This window comes from Heloderma suspectum, chromosome 2, assembly GCF_057233095.1.
Source record: "Heloderma suspectum isolate Gila_16-S chromosome 2, 16-S_ref, whole genome shotgun sequence".
Classification (NCBI taxonomy): domain Eukaryota; kingdom Metazoa; phylum Chordata; class Lepidosauria; order Squamata; family Helodermatidae; genus Heloderma; species Heloderma suspectum.
In genome coordinates this window covers 71314915-71332458 of record NC_139459.1, presented here as the reverse complement: position 1 = coordinate 71332458, position 17544 = coordinate 71314915, and the positions used below count along the sequence as shown (strand labels likewise).

Sequence of the window (17544 nt, the reverse complement as noted above, 5' to 3'; positions counted from 1 at the left end):
ACTGGATCTAGATTCCGTCCATAAATTAGCTATGATCAAGCTTTTTGACTTGTATATTCCTGTGCTTTTGTTGGCCAGCTGCAAGGTGAGCTGGCAAGATTAGAGCAGTAAGGGCCGCAAGCAATAAGGGCAGTTATAGTGCTAATAAATAACACTGATACATCCACTGAGATGCCATAAACATTAATGTGGCCTCGTTTTGCTCCTAATTTAGCATAGTATCACTAAAGTTATGTCTTATCTTCACTCTTTAAACTTGTTTGTTCTCATAGAAAAGAAAGCCTATGGTGATGAAATAGGAAGAGCAATTTCTCTAATGCACACATCATTGTGGAAACACAGATTAAAGTCACATACAAGTTATTAATCTTTTTAAACGTGTGAGGGGTGAATCACACTAAAACGAGCCTTTCCCCTTTGTAGGCATTTTTGTGTATGTTTTAACAAGGAAGTAAAAAGTTGATCTCAATACAAAAGTGCTAAATTGTATGAAAGGTTTACAATTAATAAATGCTTAAATGTTGCTGTGTTGCAGTTTCACCATAGTGGGAAGATCAAGTCATATTAAGAACAGTGTCTTCATGATGTAACTTTAGGAGGTGTGCTTGCTGTATTACATTTTTAAATCTCAAAACAGGAAGAAAAGTCTGCAGATTTGTCATGTAAGATACTCAAAAGCCTCACATTATGCTATTATTGCAACAATAAAACTTTTTCTTAGGATCTGCCCCCTTCAGGTTTGTTTTTTTTTAATACTTCTGTATCTGCCATATGGAATAGCAAACCACTTGCTATTTGGTTTATGTTTTCCTTTCTGACCAGGTTTAAGAGTCTCTTGTATTCAAGATGTTTAAGATCAATGTAGCATTAATGCTCGGATAAAATTGTCATGTTTTCTTAAGAATAGTGTCAATCTGTCATGTTTGTGCACAAACAGTTGCACAGTACTCAAGAGTTCATTAGTAGGTTTCTAATGACCTTGCCTGTTACGTCAAGTCAGTTGCTTTTCATATGCTGGAGCAGTAGGGATGGCCTGTTGCAAATAACAAGTGAGGTATTGTGTGATTCATTCTAAAACATAGGGAGGGGGGTTGTAAATTGAAAGAAAAATGTAGTTAAGACCATTAATTTTGTCCACCTACACAATAAAGTAGTTGAAAAGGAAATTGTTTCACTTGCATTCTAATGACCTTTTTCATGTCACATGACTCTACATTATAACAAATCGTGACTCTTACCAAGTGATTTAGATAAAAGGTTTATGTGTTCTTGAATGCATGGCACTGAGAGTTTTAAAATAGGAGCTAACTTGAGATTATTCTGTCTTCCTGTCTTCACACAAAAAATCTGAAGGTCTTGTAAATCACTTGATATTGTTGACTTCTGTATAAAGACAGCAGACTGTATGATCAGTAAGCAAAAAAAAAATCCCTTTACAGCTAATTAAACCAGGGTTAGTCTAATTTAGAGGTTTACAAACTGTTTTATTTAGCCTTTTCAATTCAAGATTAGAACTGCTCAGAGCTCCTGTTTTAGGCTAAGACAAACAGACAGCTTGGGTGGTTTGACTTTATACTAAGGCAGATTAGGAAAAAACAAAGTATCCGGGTCCTATAAACCTACCATGTTTGGCTTTTTCTCTACAGAAGGAATGAGAGTAAGAACAGGTAATTGTCCTATCTGCAAAGAAAAGGTTATTGTCCTACCAAGCCCCAGTTACTGGTAGAAGTAGGAGAGGTGCATAACCATAGTGTAAGGTCACTACTCTGTCTCCTAGTACTAACATACAATCTAAATGCTAGATTAGCAGGTGGAGCTGAGGCTCAGAATGTCTAGTTTCTTAGAAGCATAGAGTTGAAAGGGACCTTGGAGGTCATGTAATCCAACCCTCTGCTCAGTGCAGGATCTGCAGTGCAGGATGCAACTACAGTATCCTTGACAGATGGCCATCCAGTCTCTGTTTAAATATCTCCAGCAGAGGACATCCCACTACCTCCTGAGGCAGTTTGTTCTACTGTGAAAAACATCATTCTGTTGGAAAGTGTCTCTTAATCTGCTTCCCTGCAGATTCTACCCATTAGTTCTAGTTCTGTTCACTGGAGCAACAGAACAGTCTTCTTCATGTTCTGAGAGATAGCCCATCAGGCATTTGAAGAGTGCTATCATGTCTCTCCTTAAACTTCTCCCGGCTAAACACTTTCAGTTGTTCCTCATAGGACTTGCAACTCTTGTCACCCTCCTTTGGCCACACTCCAGTTTATCAATGTCCTTATTAAATTGTGGCACCCAGAACTGGCCATAGTACTCCAGATGCAGCCTGACCAATGCAGAAGAGAGTGGGACAAGTACTTCTAATGACACTATGCTTCTGTTAATGCAGATTAAGTTTGCATTAGGGTTTATAGGAGCCACATTACACTGCTGGCTCATGTACAGCTTATGATCCACTAAGACACCTAGATCCTTTTACTATGTGCTCCTGCCAAGCAGTATGTCCTATACATGTGCCTTGAATTTTTATTTTATTTTTTGTACCTAAATGCGGGCTTTTACATTTATCACTGTTGAATTTCATCTTGTTGGCTTTGACCCAGTGTTTCAGCCTGTCAAGATACTTTGAACTTTGATTCTGTCTTCTATCATGTTAGGCATCCCTCTCAGCTTTGTTTCATCTGCAGATTTGATGAATATTCCCTCTTCGCTCTCATTGAAATAATTTATTAAGATGATGGACAGCACAGAACCATGGACAGAGCCCCATGGCACTCCACTGAAGACCTCCCTCCAAGTTAATGCAGAGCCTTTAATGAGCACTCTGTGGTTACAGTTGTTCAACAACCTGTGGATCCACCTGTTATCAAGCAGCCCACATTTTATCATCTTGTCAACAAGGATATCCTGGAAGACTTCTTCAGATGCTTTGCTGAAATTAAGATATACTATATCCATGGCATTCCCATGATCTACCAGACTAGTAACTCTTTTTTTTCCTTTTTTTAAGAGTGATAAGGTTGATATGGATTTAATCTTGATGAATCCATGCTGGCTCCTAGTAATCAATGCTTTCTTTTTTAGAAGCTCACAAACTGACCACCTAATAATCTGTTCCAGAATTGTGCTCAAGATCAGCATTATGTTAGTATGTTACTTAACCAGATCAACCTTTTAACACCTTTTGAAGATAGGGCAACATTTGCCCATCTCTGGTCTTCTGGAACTTGCCCCATTCTCTTAGAATTCTCAGAGATTACAGTCAGTGGCTCTGAAGTCTGGTCCACAAGCTACATACATAGATTTGTATATAGTTTTTCTCTTTTTTCCTCATCACTCTTTTCGTCACTTTTACTGAAATTTCACAATAAAAATGAATAAATAATAATGTCCACAAGCTCCTTCAGTGCCCTGAGATGTAATTAGAAACTGTAACTGGAGACTTGAACTCATTTAAAGTAGCTAGGTGTTCTTCTCACCTATTCTGGGTTGCAAATCCCTCCATAGATAACTTGCTCTACTTTTTCCAGGTTGAAGACAACTTCCCTTACAAGAGAATGCCAAGGCAAAATAGGAATTGAGTAGTTCCACCTTCTCTTGGTCAGCCATTAATGCATCACCATTTCCCTCCACTCCTTCCTTGTTTTTCTTACTCTGAACATAGCCAGAGAAGCCCTTTTATGCTTTTAGCATCCCTTGCAAACCTAAGCTCATTCTGGGCTTGAGTCTTCCTGACACCATCCATGCAGGTTCAGGCTATTCTGTTGCCTTTGTACTCATCCTTGGTTATATGCCCATCCTTCCTCTCCTGTGCATGGCCCTTTTTAAGTTTCAGCTCATCAAAGAGCTTCCTCTGCAGCCCCAATGACTTCTTCACTGGGTTCCATTTTTCCTTCTCATTAGAATAGTGATTGTGTTTCCAGTATTTCACTTTTCAAAATCTCCTTTCCCTCTTGGACTTTCATTGCCTTTAGGGTTACAGTCTAAAAAGGCATGGCACACAAGAAAAAGGGGATGGAGAGGGAAAAGGAAAAACTAGATTTTCAGCAGAGCTGGTGAAATGGCCCTGCTTCGTCCCTCATCTTCTGTGGGTGGGGGCAGGCTTTGAAGTTCACTCAGTCTCCTCTAGTCTCCCTCGCTCCTCCTCCTCCTTCCCCACAGGGCAGTTGATATCAGCCCTTTGGAGGGGTTCCAGATGGAGCAAGCCCTCTTGTTCCCTCTTATGTCCAACTATGTTTGGTTATCCTGTCCCTTGCTGTCATGAATTCCAAGATAACAAGGTCACTTACCCACAGGGTTCCTGCCACTTTCACTTCATCAGTCAGTTCTTCCCTGTCGGTCTGGAGCCTTCCTCTACCTTCTGAGTAATGTTGTCAGCAAAGGAAGTCTTGAGTTTATTGGATATTCCTTTCTTAACAAAGTTAAAACTTCCAGCAGATTTCAGGATTCTTGAAATCCTGCTTTACTACTATAGCTTGCCTTTGTAAACGCTTTGTAATCTGTTTTTGGAAAGTATCATACATGTCTTCCGGTTGGCTGGGAGTTCTATAGTATAGTGCCACAACAATATCACTTTTATTTCTCTGTCTTATCTTTTACTCAGATGCTTTCAACAGGGCTTCCATTCTGAGATACATGGATTTCCATGCAGACATATACATTCTTTATATAATGTTACTCTCCCTCCCTTTCTTTTGGGGCTGTTCCTTTCAACTGCTGTATTCCAGTCATAAGTCTCATCCAAACTAGACCTAGTCTCAGTGACAATGTGGTCAGTAGAAGAGACAGAAATCATTATTTTCTGAAGTTTTGTTTCTTTTGTGCAATATAATGTGCTTTTTACTGTGAAAAGATTGCTCATGAAAATGTGCCTGCACACTTTTCGCAACTCCCCCCAAAACTTTCTGATACCTGTAAATATTTAAGAAAATAAGGCATAACATGACTAGAAATTATGACTCTGATTAAGAAAATCTATTGTGCCTTTAAAAATCTTTGAATTTGTTTAATGTGTTCTTGCGTGAAGCCAGCTGCCTTAACCTGTGTTACTGACTTCTCTGACTATATGCATTCCAATTGATCATCTTCCTCAGTTTTTTCTGAGGATGACTAGATGGCAGACATATCCATCTCTAGAGCATGATAACAAATTCTACATTAGACCCTTTCTCTGGGGCAAACAAGTAATATTCAATTATTTGTGCGAGGATGAATATACAATAAACAAGGGACGGGGGAGGTGATGACGACATGTGGCTATGCTATAACAGGTGGGGAATACGAAATAGATTTCCTGAGCCTTAGGTTTATGAATGGGCTTGTGACAGATAAATAGAGTAGGGTGATACCTTGCACAATTGTGTTAAGGTTTTGGCTCCAATCACTGGAGCACTTTATGTTGATACTGAATCTTAACAATTCAAATGTATATACACTTGACTTGCAGCAAAAAAATTGCTTTGTATAAATAGATGTAGTTTAGCTGTTGAGTCCTTGCTGTCAGCTTGTTAAGATATGCTGCCAACTCTGGGAAAATGACTGCCAGATTTTGTCTGTTAGCATCTGGACATAATATGGGCACTCAGCATAGGTGGAGATCACTGTCTGTACAGTTGCTGTACAATTGCTTACACTTTCATTTTGTATAGCTTTTCTCATTTTTGTATAAAGGGAACAGACCTCTCTGGAGGATGGTGAAATTCCTTGGTTGCAGTATCATGAAGAAATTGAAAGTAGCAGTGATGAAGAAAATGATCAAGTGAGCCATTTTGTGCATCCTGGCTTTTTCATGTTGGATGGAAACAACAACCTCGAAGATGATTCCAGTATGAGTGAAGACTTAGATGTGGAATGGAGGTATGTGGGCTCTTCTTGGTGTTGTTAGTTCAGTCTGTGTGCCGGTGCTACTTTGAGGTCTTCTCACTTTGGCATGCTTATGTACTGTGCTCATGTCAAGAAAAACGGTAACATGTTGGCCCATGGCAGGGGATTGATCTTGCATGTCCGCTCTTTTCTCACATACACAGGGAAAAATGGGACTTGCTGACAAGGCCGGATGGCGAAAGGGGAAGTGGTCAGTTTGCCACTCATTAGTTGCTGTCCAGAGTAAAAATCCTGTAATGACAGATATTTCCACTGTTGTTTTTGGAGATAGCCAAGCCCTTATTCCTTATTTTTCCTTTACTTCCTGCATGATTGCACAGCTCCATTTACCATGAGTGTGCAATAGTGCAACTGTTTTTCGTTTTTGTAAGATCTAGAAACTCCTATTAAAGGTTGGTCTTGGAGACTGACAGACAAGCATTCACTTATTCATTTCAAAGGGAACACGGTTGCCCTAGCAAAAGTCAGTACTTGTTGACTCCATGAAGAAAATATTTGACTGTTTAATGCAGCATATATTCAGGTTGTTTTTGTGTTGCGTGTGTCTTCCAGGATGTACAGGTAAACCCAGTTTAATTGATGTATTTCCTAACTGATGCATGTTTCTTTGTGTGTGCCCCCTATTATAAACTAAATTTAGAAAGTAAAGATGAGCTCTAATTGGAGATGAGAAAAGTAATGCTGTTTTCCCCCCCACAGGCTTCTTGATGAATTCGGTGATGGTCTAGGTGTTGCTCAAGCCATTTCTTATGTGGATCCCCAGTTCCTTACATATATGGCCCTGGAAGAACGATTGGCACAGGCCATGGAGGTAATACAATACTTTAGTAAGGTTTTTTTAAAAAAAGATTAGGTAAGCTCAAGGAAAACATGGTTCAAACGCATTTATATTAGGTTGTCATCAACTTTAGCTGTGGATTAGGTGTTTTAGTATTTCTCACGTTAATGCATATAGAAAATGGGTATAGGTGTATGTTATGGGCAGGCTGTCCTATGGTTTTGCTATTGTGGGTAACTGTTATGCCAAGGCTAATGCTGACATAACATAATTGTAATCTTATGTACAGCAGCAAATTCAGTGCCACAAGAGCTGTAGAAAGGCTAACATAATAATGCTCCCAGCACATGCCTAGGAACTCAGCTACCACCCGCCAATCACTAAATTGCACATTGATGACTCCCCCACATGAGCCATGCACGAAGGGCACCAGTCAGTGCCATTGTGATATTGCTGTGCTTTGTCTGTCCTCCCCCAAGAAAGTAGACTGCTTAGTAGAACCTGCAGCAGTCCTCCTGTCAGAGGACACAGGTCCAGCTGTTTCACAGAATCATAGAATAGTAGGGTTGGAAGGGGCCTATAAGACCATCAAGTCCAACCCCCTGCCCAATGCAGGAATCCAAGTCAGAGCATCCCTGACAGATGGCTGTCCAGCCTCGTCTTGAATGCCTCCAGCGTGGAAGAATCCACTTCCTCCCTAGGTAATTGAGTCCATTGTCGCATTGGTCTAACAGTCAGGAAGTTTTTCATGATGTTCAGCCAGAATCTTGGCTTCCTGTAACTTGAGCCCATGATTCCGTGTCCTGCATTCTGGGATGATCGAGAAGAGATGCTGGCCTTCCTCTCTGTGACAACCTTTCAAGTACTTGAATAGTGCTATCATATCTCCCCTCAGTCTTCTCTTCTCAAGGCTAAACATGCCCAGTTCTTTCAGTCTCTCTTCATGGGGCTTTGTTTCCAGTCCCCTGATCATCTTTGTTGCCCTCCTCTGAACCCTCTCCAGCTTGTCTGCATCCTTCTTAAAGTGTGGTGCCCAGAACTGGACACAGTACTCCAGATGAGGCCTAACTGGTGCTGAGTAGAGAGAAACTAGTACTTCCCGGGATTTGGAAGCTATGCTTCTATGAATGCAGCCCAAAAGAGCATCTGCCTTTTTTGCAGCCACATCACGTGGTTGGCTCATATTCAGCTTGTGATCTACAACAATTCCAAGATCCTTCTCACTTGTAGTGTTGTTGAGCCACATATCCCCCATCTTGTAACTCTGCATTTGGTTTCTTTTTCCTAGGTGCAGAACTTGGCATTTATTTATCCCTATTAAATTTCATTCTGTTATTTTCTGCCCAGCACTCCAGTCTATCAAGATCACTTTGAATTTTGTTTCAGTCTTCCAAAGTATTAGCTGTCCCACCCAATTTTGTGTCATCTGCAAATCTGATCAGCATTCCCTGCACCTCCTCCTCCAAGTCATTAATAAAAATGTTGAAGAGCACTGGGCCCAGGATTGAGCCCTGCGGTACCCCACTCGTTACCTCTCCCCAGTTTGAGAAGATCCCAAGAAGATCCCCAACAGAAGATGTTTGGAGGGCAGCAGCTGATAACTCTGTCCACAAGCTACAGGACTCCTCTCAAATGGGGTCATATCCAACCAACTATCCCTTTTCCAGGTAAAAATCCGGAGCCACACAGATTAGGAAGGGTTGCCATTCAACCCTTCCTAATCATAGCAGTCAGTCAACTCCATAGCCCAGTGCCTGCATATCAAACCCATAGGCAGTAGGGCCGTCTGGAGAAGAGTTTGTATCAAGCTGTACTATGAAGGACTCTGTACTCACACAGTGCTGAGAACATTTAAGTTATGAAAGTCAATGTGAGGGGAACAAGCATTTTTCAAGCAAGAGGAAAGATCGGGCACATAGTCAAGGAGGAGTGCACGTGCAGCAGCAAACTCACAGTAGGCAACATGTGACCTGGCTGTTAGCTCAACGGGAAAGAGCAATGCAAGGGGATATGGGAAATATTGGTTCACCTCACTCCCCACTCCACAGAGATATGAATGTGGTCTCTACGAGGTAATGACTATCTTTTAGGTGTCATGCCAGCAACAATTTTGCATGGAAAAGGGAGAAAGAGCAGGACTAGGACTTGGGCCTCTTTTATGGAGAAACCAGACCTGCATGCTACATGAGGTTGCCCCTGGAGACAGTCTTGAAGTTTCAGTTGTTCCAGAATGCTGTTGCCAGCATTTTTGTTGAAGCTGTTTGATCAGATGATACCACACTGATCTTATACCAGCATCACTGGCTTCCAAATTGTTTCAAGCCTCAACGCAAGGTGCTGGTTTTGATCTTTAAAGTCCTAAACAGCCAGAGTCCAGAAGACCTCAAGAATTGCCTTCATCCATATAAGCCTGCCTGACAACTTAAGTCTACTTCTGAAACTCAGTTTCAGATTCTCCTGCCATCAGAAATACAGCTGGTAGGTACCTGAGACAGGACCCCTGCAACTGTGACATCCGTGATTTGGAACAGACTCCCAAGGGGACTGGCTGCATCACTGCTCGCTTTTAGATGGGCAGCAAAAACCATGTTATTTCAAAGGTTTTTGCAGAGTACTATCTTTAAATTGTTTAATGCTGATACTATGTTTTAGTCCTTTTTTTAGCTTATCAGTTTTTTTTTAAAAAAATGATCATGTACTAGATTACTCTGGTTTTAAGGAGCCTTGAATATTTCACAGAAAGGTGGAGTATAATTGTTGAAAATAAAAATAATAGGCTTATCCCAACTAGGAGTAATCATTGGTAGTGGTGAGGATAGTCAGCAGGATACTGAAATGCTGGGAACTTCTCCCTCACCCTTGGTAGTGCACCAGTGACCAAGCTGTGGGCAGGACGCAGACTTTAAGCACTAATGGGGCAGTGGTAAACCCATTGGCCCCCTACTTGTTCAAGTCCCCCATCATAAAGACCTCTGAGGTGAGTGACAAGGGAAAGAGGTTCTCCAGCCATTGTAAGACAAGAGATGTAGTTGAAACAGTCACTACTTTTATTGCATATCACTGTTGGAGTAAGTTCTGACACCATAACAGAGGAATGAGGTTCCCTGACTTCTTTTTTTTTTACAGGACTCCTTTGCATGAAAGAGCTTGGTGACAGAGGAGTAATAGGTGTGCCTTTGCTATCTGTAATATTGTTATATGCCATGCATTCTGGAAAGGCACAAGAGTTCTGAGTAGAGAAAGGTAATGACCGCTGGTCATTACTGCTGCTGTTGTTGTCGGCCTGCCTTGTGGTCTGCATGATACTGGAGATGGGAAACTGCTTCTGTATCTGGTTGCCTGCAGAAAGACAAGCAAAACTTGGAGATAGTGATAAATACTGGGTGGAAGCTAAAACAGATGATTCCTGTAAAGTAGGTATTCATTAGGGATTGACAAGTGCTTTTCTGAGAGGGTGCCATCATCTTTTAAAACACCTTTCTTCCACAGCAGTGGCACTCCTCCAGACAGCCATGTCTTCTACACAATGCCCCTGTGAATGGTGCAGTGTCGTATTGTTATTCCCGGTGCATTGTTGGGGTTTGGGGCAGGGGGAAGGAAGGAGGGAGGGACACGGTGACCAAGGGATTACTCTGTTCCATGTTCCCTGGTTCTGATCCTGCAAGGAAGGCCAGCAGTGGCAATACACAGAGCAGAGTGGAATGCCTGGTGTTTACCAAGAAGTGTATTGTACATGGTCCAGTGCATGATGGGAGCTTACTTCGATTTGTGACCAACAGTGACCGTTTTTGTGCGCTTCCGTTTTGCTTCATTAACATTGTATTGCAAAATCAGCAAGAGAATGGTCAGCTTTGGGGACCATCAGTCTTCTTAAAGCATCATCCTTAAGGCTGTTAGCTGTGTTTTAATTATGGAATCCCTGTTGAAGCGTGACACATGAGTCAGAATAAACAATTCTACTATTCATCTCCAGTATGAGTTTTTAGGACTGTCCTTTTAAGTAAAATGTGTTTTTGGTGTGGAGAAATTAAAAAGCTTAAGTGATGCTTTGTAGTACCATGACTGCTGCTAATAATGCCAGAACATTTGGCTGCTCTTCAGGAAGAAATGAGCAGGGAGGGGGTAAATATCTCTGTGCTAATGCTAGAGCTCGTGCCAATTGTTTCTGGTTCTGAATGCAGAACCAATACAATTTTGCAGTCTACTTACACAACAGTAACCTTCCAAATAGCTTTTTAAGTATGAAGTTCAAGTAATTGACTTAGAAGTCTGTTGAGAAATAATTTAAAATAGACTTGCTAGTATATCAGCTTAATGTTTCCCTTGATTTTTGCTGCGATTTCGATCAGGATTCTTTTATTCAACATATGAAATACCAGTATTTATCATACCGCATTGTCTTAGATAGAGTATAAAGATATTGGGAATATTGCTATTTATAGCTTATATATTTCTAGGTGAATCTCTCAACATTATTTTTGCTCAGCTCATTCACATAGCAAAGCATTGTGTTTATACGTTCTCTTTCTTTAAGGAAAGGTTTTTAAAAATACTTATACTTGCATCTCATCTGACATGGGCCTGCCAGTGGTCTCCCATCTAAGGAATGGATCAGGCCCACATTTGCCCAGATCAGGTCCACACCACTCAGTGAGCTCTGCTTTAAAATAAAACAAACATCTTCATCTCTGGGGAATATTTATTTATTTATTTATTATTAAATTTATTAATTGCCCATCTGGCTGGTCACCCAGCCACTCTGGGAAATGTACAACATACAATAAAAACAGTTTAAAACAATAAAATTCTACAATAAAAACATTTTCTAAAATACCCTAACCCACCCCAAATGCCTGTCTGAACAGCCATGTTTTTAATGCATGACGGAAGCTCATTAAATATTTTTTATTATTATTTTGGTAAGAGCCACCACCCTCCTCTGGAATCTGGAGACAGGAAAGGGCTCTCTCTCACCTTATGCTAAGCATTGAAACTGGGGAGGAAGGTAAGGGATTTGCCCCTGGGCCTTGGAGGCATTCAGAGTACTGCTGAAGCTCAGCATCATGTCAGACACAAAGCCCTGCTTCCCCTGTTTGAGAGGGAGGGACAGGGTTGGTGGATTTCAGGGTGGAAGGGAGATGGCACTGTGGCTCATTCTTCCATCGATTTCCCATCAAAGCAAACAGACATAGTTCTTGGCATCAAATTTGACCATTTTATTGGCTTCAGGCTCTTGGGTATAGATACATTTAGTCTTTGCACCGTGCTGTGTTTTCCAAAGATTGTTTGTGAAATAACTACATTTTACTGCATACACAAAACATTTGATCATCAATCATTTCAGTCTAAATTTAAAGATCATGGAACTTTCATTGAACATTTGGAATAATCATACCATACCAAATTGGTCTTAAAACAAAACAAAACAAAACAGCCCAGTCTACTCCTTCGGTGAGTAAGGGTGGCTGAAATGTTCTCCTCCTAAATCATAACCCAAATCCATTCTATCTAGGCTAAGAATTTTTCAGCCTCCTGTTGTAACAGTTGTGAACACGATTCCTTTCATTATGGATTAAGAAATACCTGGGATATATGTGAGCTAGAGCATTCTGTCAAACCCTTTGGATGGTACAGGAAACAATACTTCATGTAACGCTAATCTGTAATCTCCACATTTCCTGAATTTCCCATCTGTAATTCTCCATGTTCCCTGGATTTCCCACAATCATGCTCTAGTATTAAGGCAACTTTGTTGACTTTTTGAAACTTTTTACTAGTTGCAATGGCTTTGGGAATCTCTCTGCAGAATTCAGTTGAATTAGCTATTGCCGGAGCTGTATGAGCTATCTATATACTAAATTATCCACACTTAGTGGTCTGAATGAGTAATGCAAAGTAAGTTTTCATAGATATACTTCAAAAACTTAGATTGCAAATGTGTACTTTTTTTTCTATCAGCTACTGGAGTAACAGGAGGGGAAGGATAAAGCAAAGTGCATCAAGATTGCTTACAGGACATTGGAAAAAGACAAAGAACTTTAAAGAACACCTAAATTGGCCATAGCTTGAGCATCATTTAGAAGCGTAACAGCTTTCTGTGTGGACTGGCTTTGTGCACTGTGGTTTTAGCTAGTTGAATTTGGTAGTTTCAGCATCATTTTGGCCTTTAAATTGCTTTAAATTAATTTGAATTGAATTAAATTAATTAACAGGATTTTTTTAAAAACTGTTTTTCAATTTGTTGAGACAAGCCCTGAGCTTTTGCTATTAGGAATGCTGAATATTCAAATAAATAAAGCATCCTGTCTCTTACTGCTGAAAGCCTGCATAGCTTTTTTTCTGCAATGTGAGCTTTCACCAGAACTGTGTCAGAACCCCTGCCCCCCAGTTTAATAGTAAATGAGATGAAAGGTGTTTCTGTGCTTGCACTGTGAGTCTATGGATAAATAGATTACACATTGCTCTGGTTAATTTCTAGAAAAAAGCCCTTTGACCTCTGAACACAAAATTGGAAAAGCTCCTGAGATATGTAATGAAACCTGGGAAATATTCCAATCCATTTAGTCAGATGGGCTAAGCCTTCCTCAGTCAAATATATCATTAGACACGGAGAAGCTAATTTATTGGAGTTAAGAACCTCTTAAAAATAAGTTTTAGGGAACCTGAGTTATTTCTTCAGTGTTTAGTTTTTTGAAGCACACCTTGTTTTAAGGGATGGGAGACAGATAATTCCTTAGACAAATTATTAAAATTGTTTCAAAGTTAATTTGCTCTGCATTGAAACAATTCACTGGTAATTAGGAGATGTATTAGCATGCAAAGAATAATTTTAAGCCCTGGCTACCATTGAATCTTTGCTTTACAGAAGTGGTTTCAGTGGGGTGGCACAGGCAAGCTGTTCTCCCCCACCCCTTTGTCCTTTGCTTTTCCCATGGTGGTGCTAACTGGAACATAGCCACTGCATACATGGAGTCGTCCCCCCCACCTGACACCCCATATGTCTGGGGTGGGACTAGTGAAAATCAACTGTTGGCACCAGACCTCCTGTCCGTGCCCCTGCCAGGCTACCATAACAGAAGTGACTGGAATGCCAGGCCCACACACTTGGAAATTTTTACTCCTCCACCTCCAGAGAACACATATCAGAGGTGAGACCAGTGTAGTTACAATTGTGGCATGGCTTTTTGTGCTCTTTCTTTTGGACTGAGAGCAGGGACTGCCTTATTAATGATTTTTGTAAGTGGCTCCATGAGCCTTTTAGGTAAAAATGCTTCAAATAAAAAAATAAAGGGGCCCGCTGCTCTGGTCAGTGTTGTTGCCAGTTTCCCCACCACTAACACCACCGTCAGCAGCCTTCTTGACACCATGGACATGCATGGTGGGTTTTAGAAACTGGCAACAACCTGGCAGTCGTGGTGGTGGGCCTTGACACTCAGTTCCCCTGGGATGTTGGCACAAGACCTGGATTTATATGTTTGTTCAGATACCTGCTAAGACCTCTGGACTTTTTAAATAGTATTGTGGTTTGTAGAATAATGGTACATTTAGAGAACACAGTATTCAAAAAGTAAAGGCATAAATAAATATACATAGGATCGTTTTAATAGTTTAAGAGAGCAATCCTATGGCCACTAGGCAGTGTCTAGAAGGCCATAGGATTTTTTGGTTCCGAGAAACCACGCTCCCTGCCCCCCCCCCCCGCTGCCTCATAGGCGGCACGGTTCTTCCCTGTCTCTGAGCTCTTAATCGCAGTGTGGAGTGGGTGAAAAGGGGGCGTTCCACGGGGAGGGGAGGAGACCGCGGAAGCATCATTGCGACACTTCCTATGTGCCATGCGCTCCCGCCCCACACTCCAATGTCCCCAGCTGGACAGCCAAAATTGGCTGTCTAGCTGCAAATGCAGGATGGCCGGAGCGTGGCGGAGAGGATCCCCTCCGTGCTGCAGCCGCCCTGCATTGGATAGTTGGCCCCCTCCAAGTTCAGAGACAGCTGACTACCCCCTTAGGATTGCGCCCTAATAGTTTTTATTGTATCATAAATGCAAACCCTTTTCCCAAATCCAGTTGACTAAATTATACATTTAAATTATACAGTGTGTAATGTAAAACAAAAACTGATTCTTTCCTGGCTAGACAGGAATGAATATGTGCTTTGGTCTTAGCATAGTATTTCATTGTTTTCAAAAATGGGTCACCTGTTCAGAAATGAATTCTCCATTTCAGTGAGATTTAAAACAAGCCATTTGGCCTTTTGCCAAGGAGTCTTGCATATTTGCTTTTTCGTGCTCATATGGTCCTGCATTTCCTACCGTATTTCAAATCTTATATGTAGAGAGAGCAATTGTTGGTGATTTTAGCCATTGTTTTAGAAGGTTGCTAAGTTTCCCGGACTTTGTGCTATGAAGGAAATTCAGTACTGAATTTCAACATTAAATGCCTGAATCTGTGGGTCAGCATTATCTGAACTCCTTGAAAATATTGTGTATTCTTGAAATAAGTATGTTGAAGAGGTTGTTTTCAAGAAAAAAAAATGCTACTCAACAGTATACTCCTTCAGTTGAACATTTTCTTTTTCCCCTTTTGGCAACTTATTTATTGCAGCCCCCTTGAACAAAGATTGCTTTCCATGTACTACATTTATATAACATGAATACATGCTTAGTGATAGTCTTTCAAAGTGAGAAGAGCCAAGCAGGTGTTCAACATTAAAACTAAAATAACTTCTATATATCATCTGATGCATTAAAGAGAAATTGTGCTAATTCCACCTATGAAAGTATTATATGAGACAACATCCATAGGGATACTCATATTCATCTGTTGCAGCAAAAACAACAAAGGCTCTTTTAGCACCATAACATATTTATTCTGGGATAAGCTTTCATAGACTAGAGTCCACTTTATAGGGTGCATGTGATACATTAGATGAGACCATTCTTTTTCCCTTCCTTTTTTGACCTGTTGGGCCAGAGTATAACAGACTGTCATTAATATATCATTGGCAAGTGACTTTAGGCGATATCTGTAGAGATCTGTCAGGGTGGACACTGAGCCCATAGAATCCCAGAGTAGTTCTGATTCTGAGGAAGAGCAGTCGCTCCTGGGAGAGGAGCGCGCTCCTCTTTCCCAGGGCCAACAGCTGACGGAGATTCCTCCCACCAGCATTCCTAGCTTAGATAGCAGTCCAGGGAATGACAGAGCGCAGATAGCAGACTTGGTGGATGTGCGACACCAACGCAGAGAGCGGCGCCAAATGGAGGGCGCAGAAAGGAGGCGTAGTGCCCGGTTGGCGCGCAAACAACAGCTGTGCCCAGAAGATCCAAGGGAAAAGGGGAGGGACTCTCCCTAGTCCTTAAGTTCAGGGGTCTGCCAGTAATTCCCTTTCAAACGGGGACCAACTGTTCCAACTTAGGGCATAGGTACTGTGCTGCTCAGATCTAGTTGCAAACGGTAGAGTTGTTAAGTTGTAAAAGAAGAATAAAGCTTTGAAAGGAATCCCTTTGTCTGTGTCTGGACTTGGCTACTGAATTAGACTGAGAGAGGCCTCCAAGGAGCCCCTGACAAGATCTTTGAATGTCAGTTTTTTTAAAAATCCAGACAACACCAAACCATGATTTGTCAATCAGGAGCAATAAAGGTAAAAGGTAAAGGTCCCCCCAGCCAGTCGTGTCCGATTCTAGGGGGTGGTGCTCATCTCCATTTCTAAGCCGAAGAGCCAGCGCTGTCCGAAGACGCTTCCGTGGTCATGTGGCCGGCATGACTGAACACCGAGGTGCACGGAACGCTGTTACCTTTCCCGCCGAAGCGGTACCTATTTATCTACTTGCAATTTCTTGCTTTCAAACTGCTAGGTTGGCAGGAGCTGGGACTGAAGATGGGAGCTCACTCCGTCACGCGGCACTCGGGTCTCGAACTGCTGTCCTGCCGACATTCCGGTCTGCAGTTCAGCGTCTTAACCACTAAGCCACCATGATTTGGCAATCAGGAGCACTACTGCAGGCTTATTCTCCCCTCCTTTCCAGGACTCTAATAAATAGGTAATCTCCTCTTCTTGGTTTTTAAACAACACTTTGCCATGATATCTAAATTGTTCATTTTCAAACCATGGTTTCAAACCATGATTTACAGGAAGCTACTAACCATAGCCCCTTCATGGATCACTGCCTTGTTGTGGCGAAGGGGCTTGTGTAACTCAGTGAAGCCATAAGCTATGCCGTGCAGGGCCACCCAAGACGGACAGGTCATGGCAGAGAGTTCTGACAAAATGTGGTCCACTGGAGAAGGAAATGGCAACCCACTCCAGTATTCTTGCCAAGAAAACCCCATGGAACGTAACACAAGGCTAAAAGAGATGACGCCGGAACATGAGCCCCTCAGGTCGGATGGTGTCCAATATACTACTGGGGAAGAGCAGAGGGTATTTCCAAGTAGCGCCAGAAAGAGTGAAGCGGCTGGGCCAAAGCCGAAAGGACACTCAGCTGTGGATGTGTCTGGTGGTGAAAAGAAAATCCGATGCTGTAAAGAACAATATTGTTTAGGAACATGGAATGTCAGATCAATGAATCAAGGTAAGCTGGAGGTGGTCAAACATGAGACGGCAAGATTGAACATCGACATCTTGGGAATCAGCGAACTAAAATGGACAGGCATGGGCGAATTTAATTCAGGTGACCATCATATCTACTACTGTGGGCAAGAATCCCTTAGAAGAAATGGAGTAGCACTCATAGTCAACAAAAGGGTGGGAAAAGTAGTACTGGGGTTCAATCTTAAAAACGATAGAATGATCTCAGTACGAATCCAAGGCAAACCTTTCAACATCACAGTAATTCAAGTCTATGCCCCAACCACTGATGCCGAAGAAGCTGAGGTTGATCTGTTCTATGAAGACCT

General features: G+C 41.6%; 1 protein-coding gene across 7 annotated transcripts in view; it reads left to right on the top strand.

Moving 5' to 3' along the window:
* The window catches only part of PJA2 (praja ring finger ubiquitin ligase 2), a 77202-nt gene that overhangs the window by 44019 nt on the left and 15639 nt on the right, over positions 1-17544 (top strand). For all 7 annotated transcript variants that reach the window (XR_014787683.1, XM_084833852.1, XM_084833848.1 and 4 more), the window contains 2 exons: positions 5662-5847; positions 6574-6685. Coding sequence is in view for 6 of the 7 variants with exons in the window: in XM_084833852.1 (XP_084689978.1) it covers positions 5662-5847; positions 6574-6685 (298 nt within the window). In the remaining variant the exon portion in view is untranslated. The remainder of the gene's footprint in view (positions 1-5661; positions 5848-6573; positions 6686-17544) is intronic.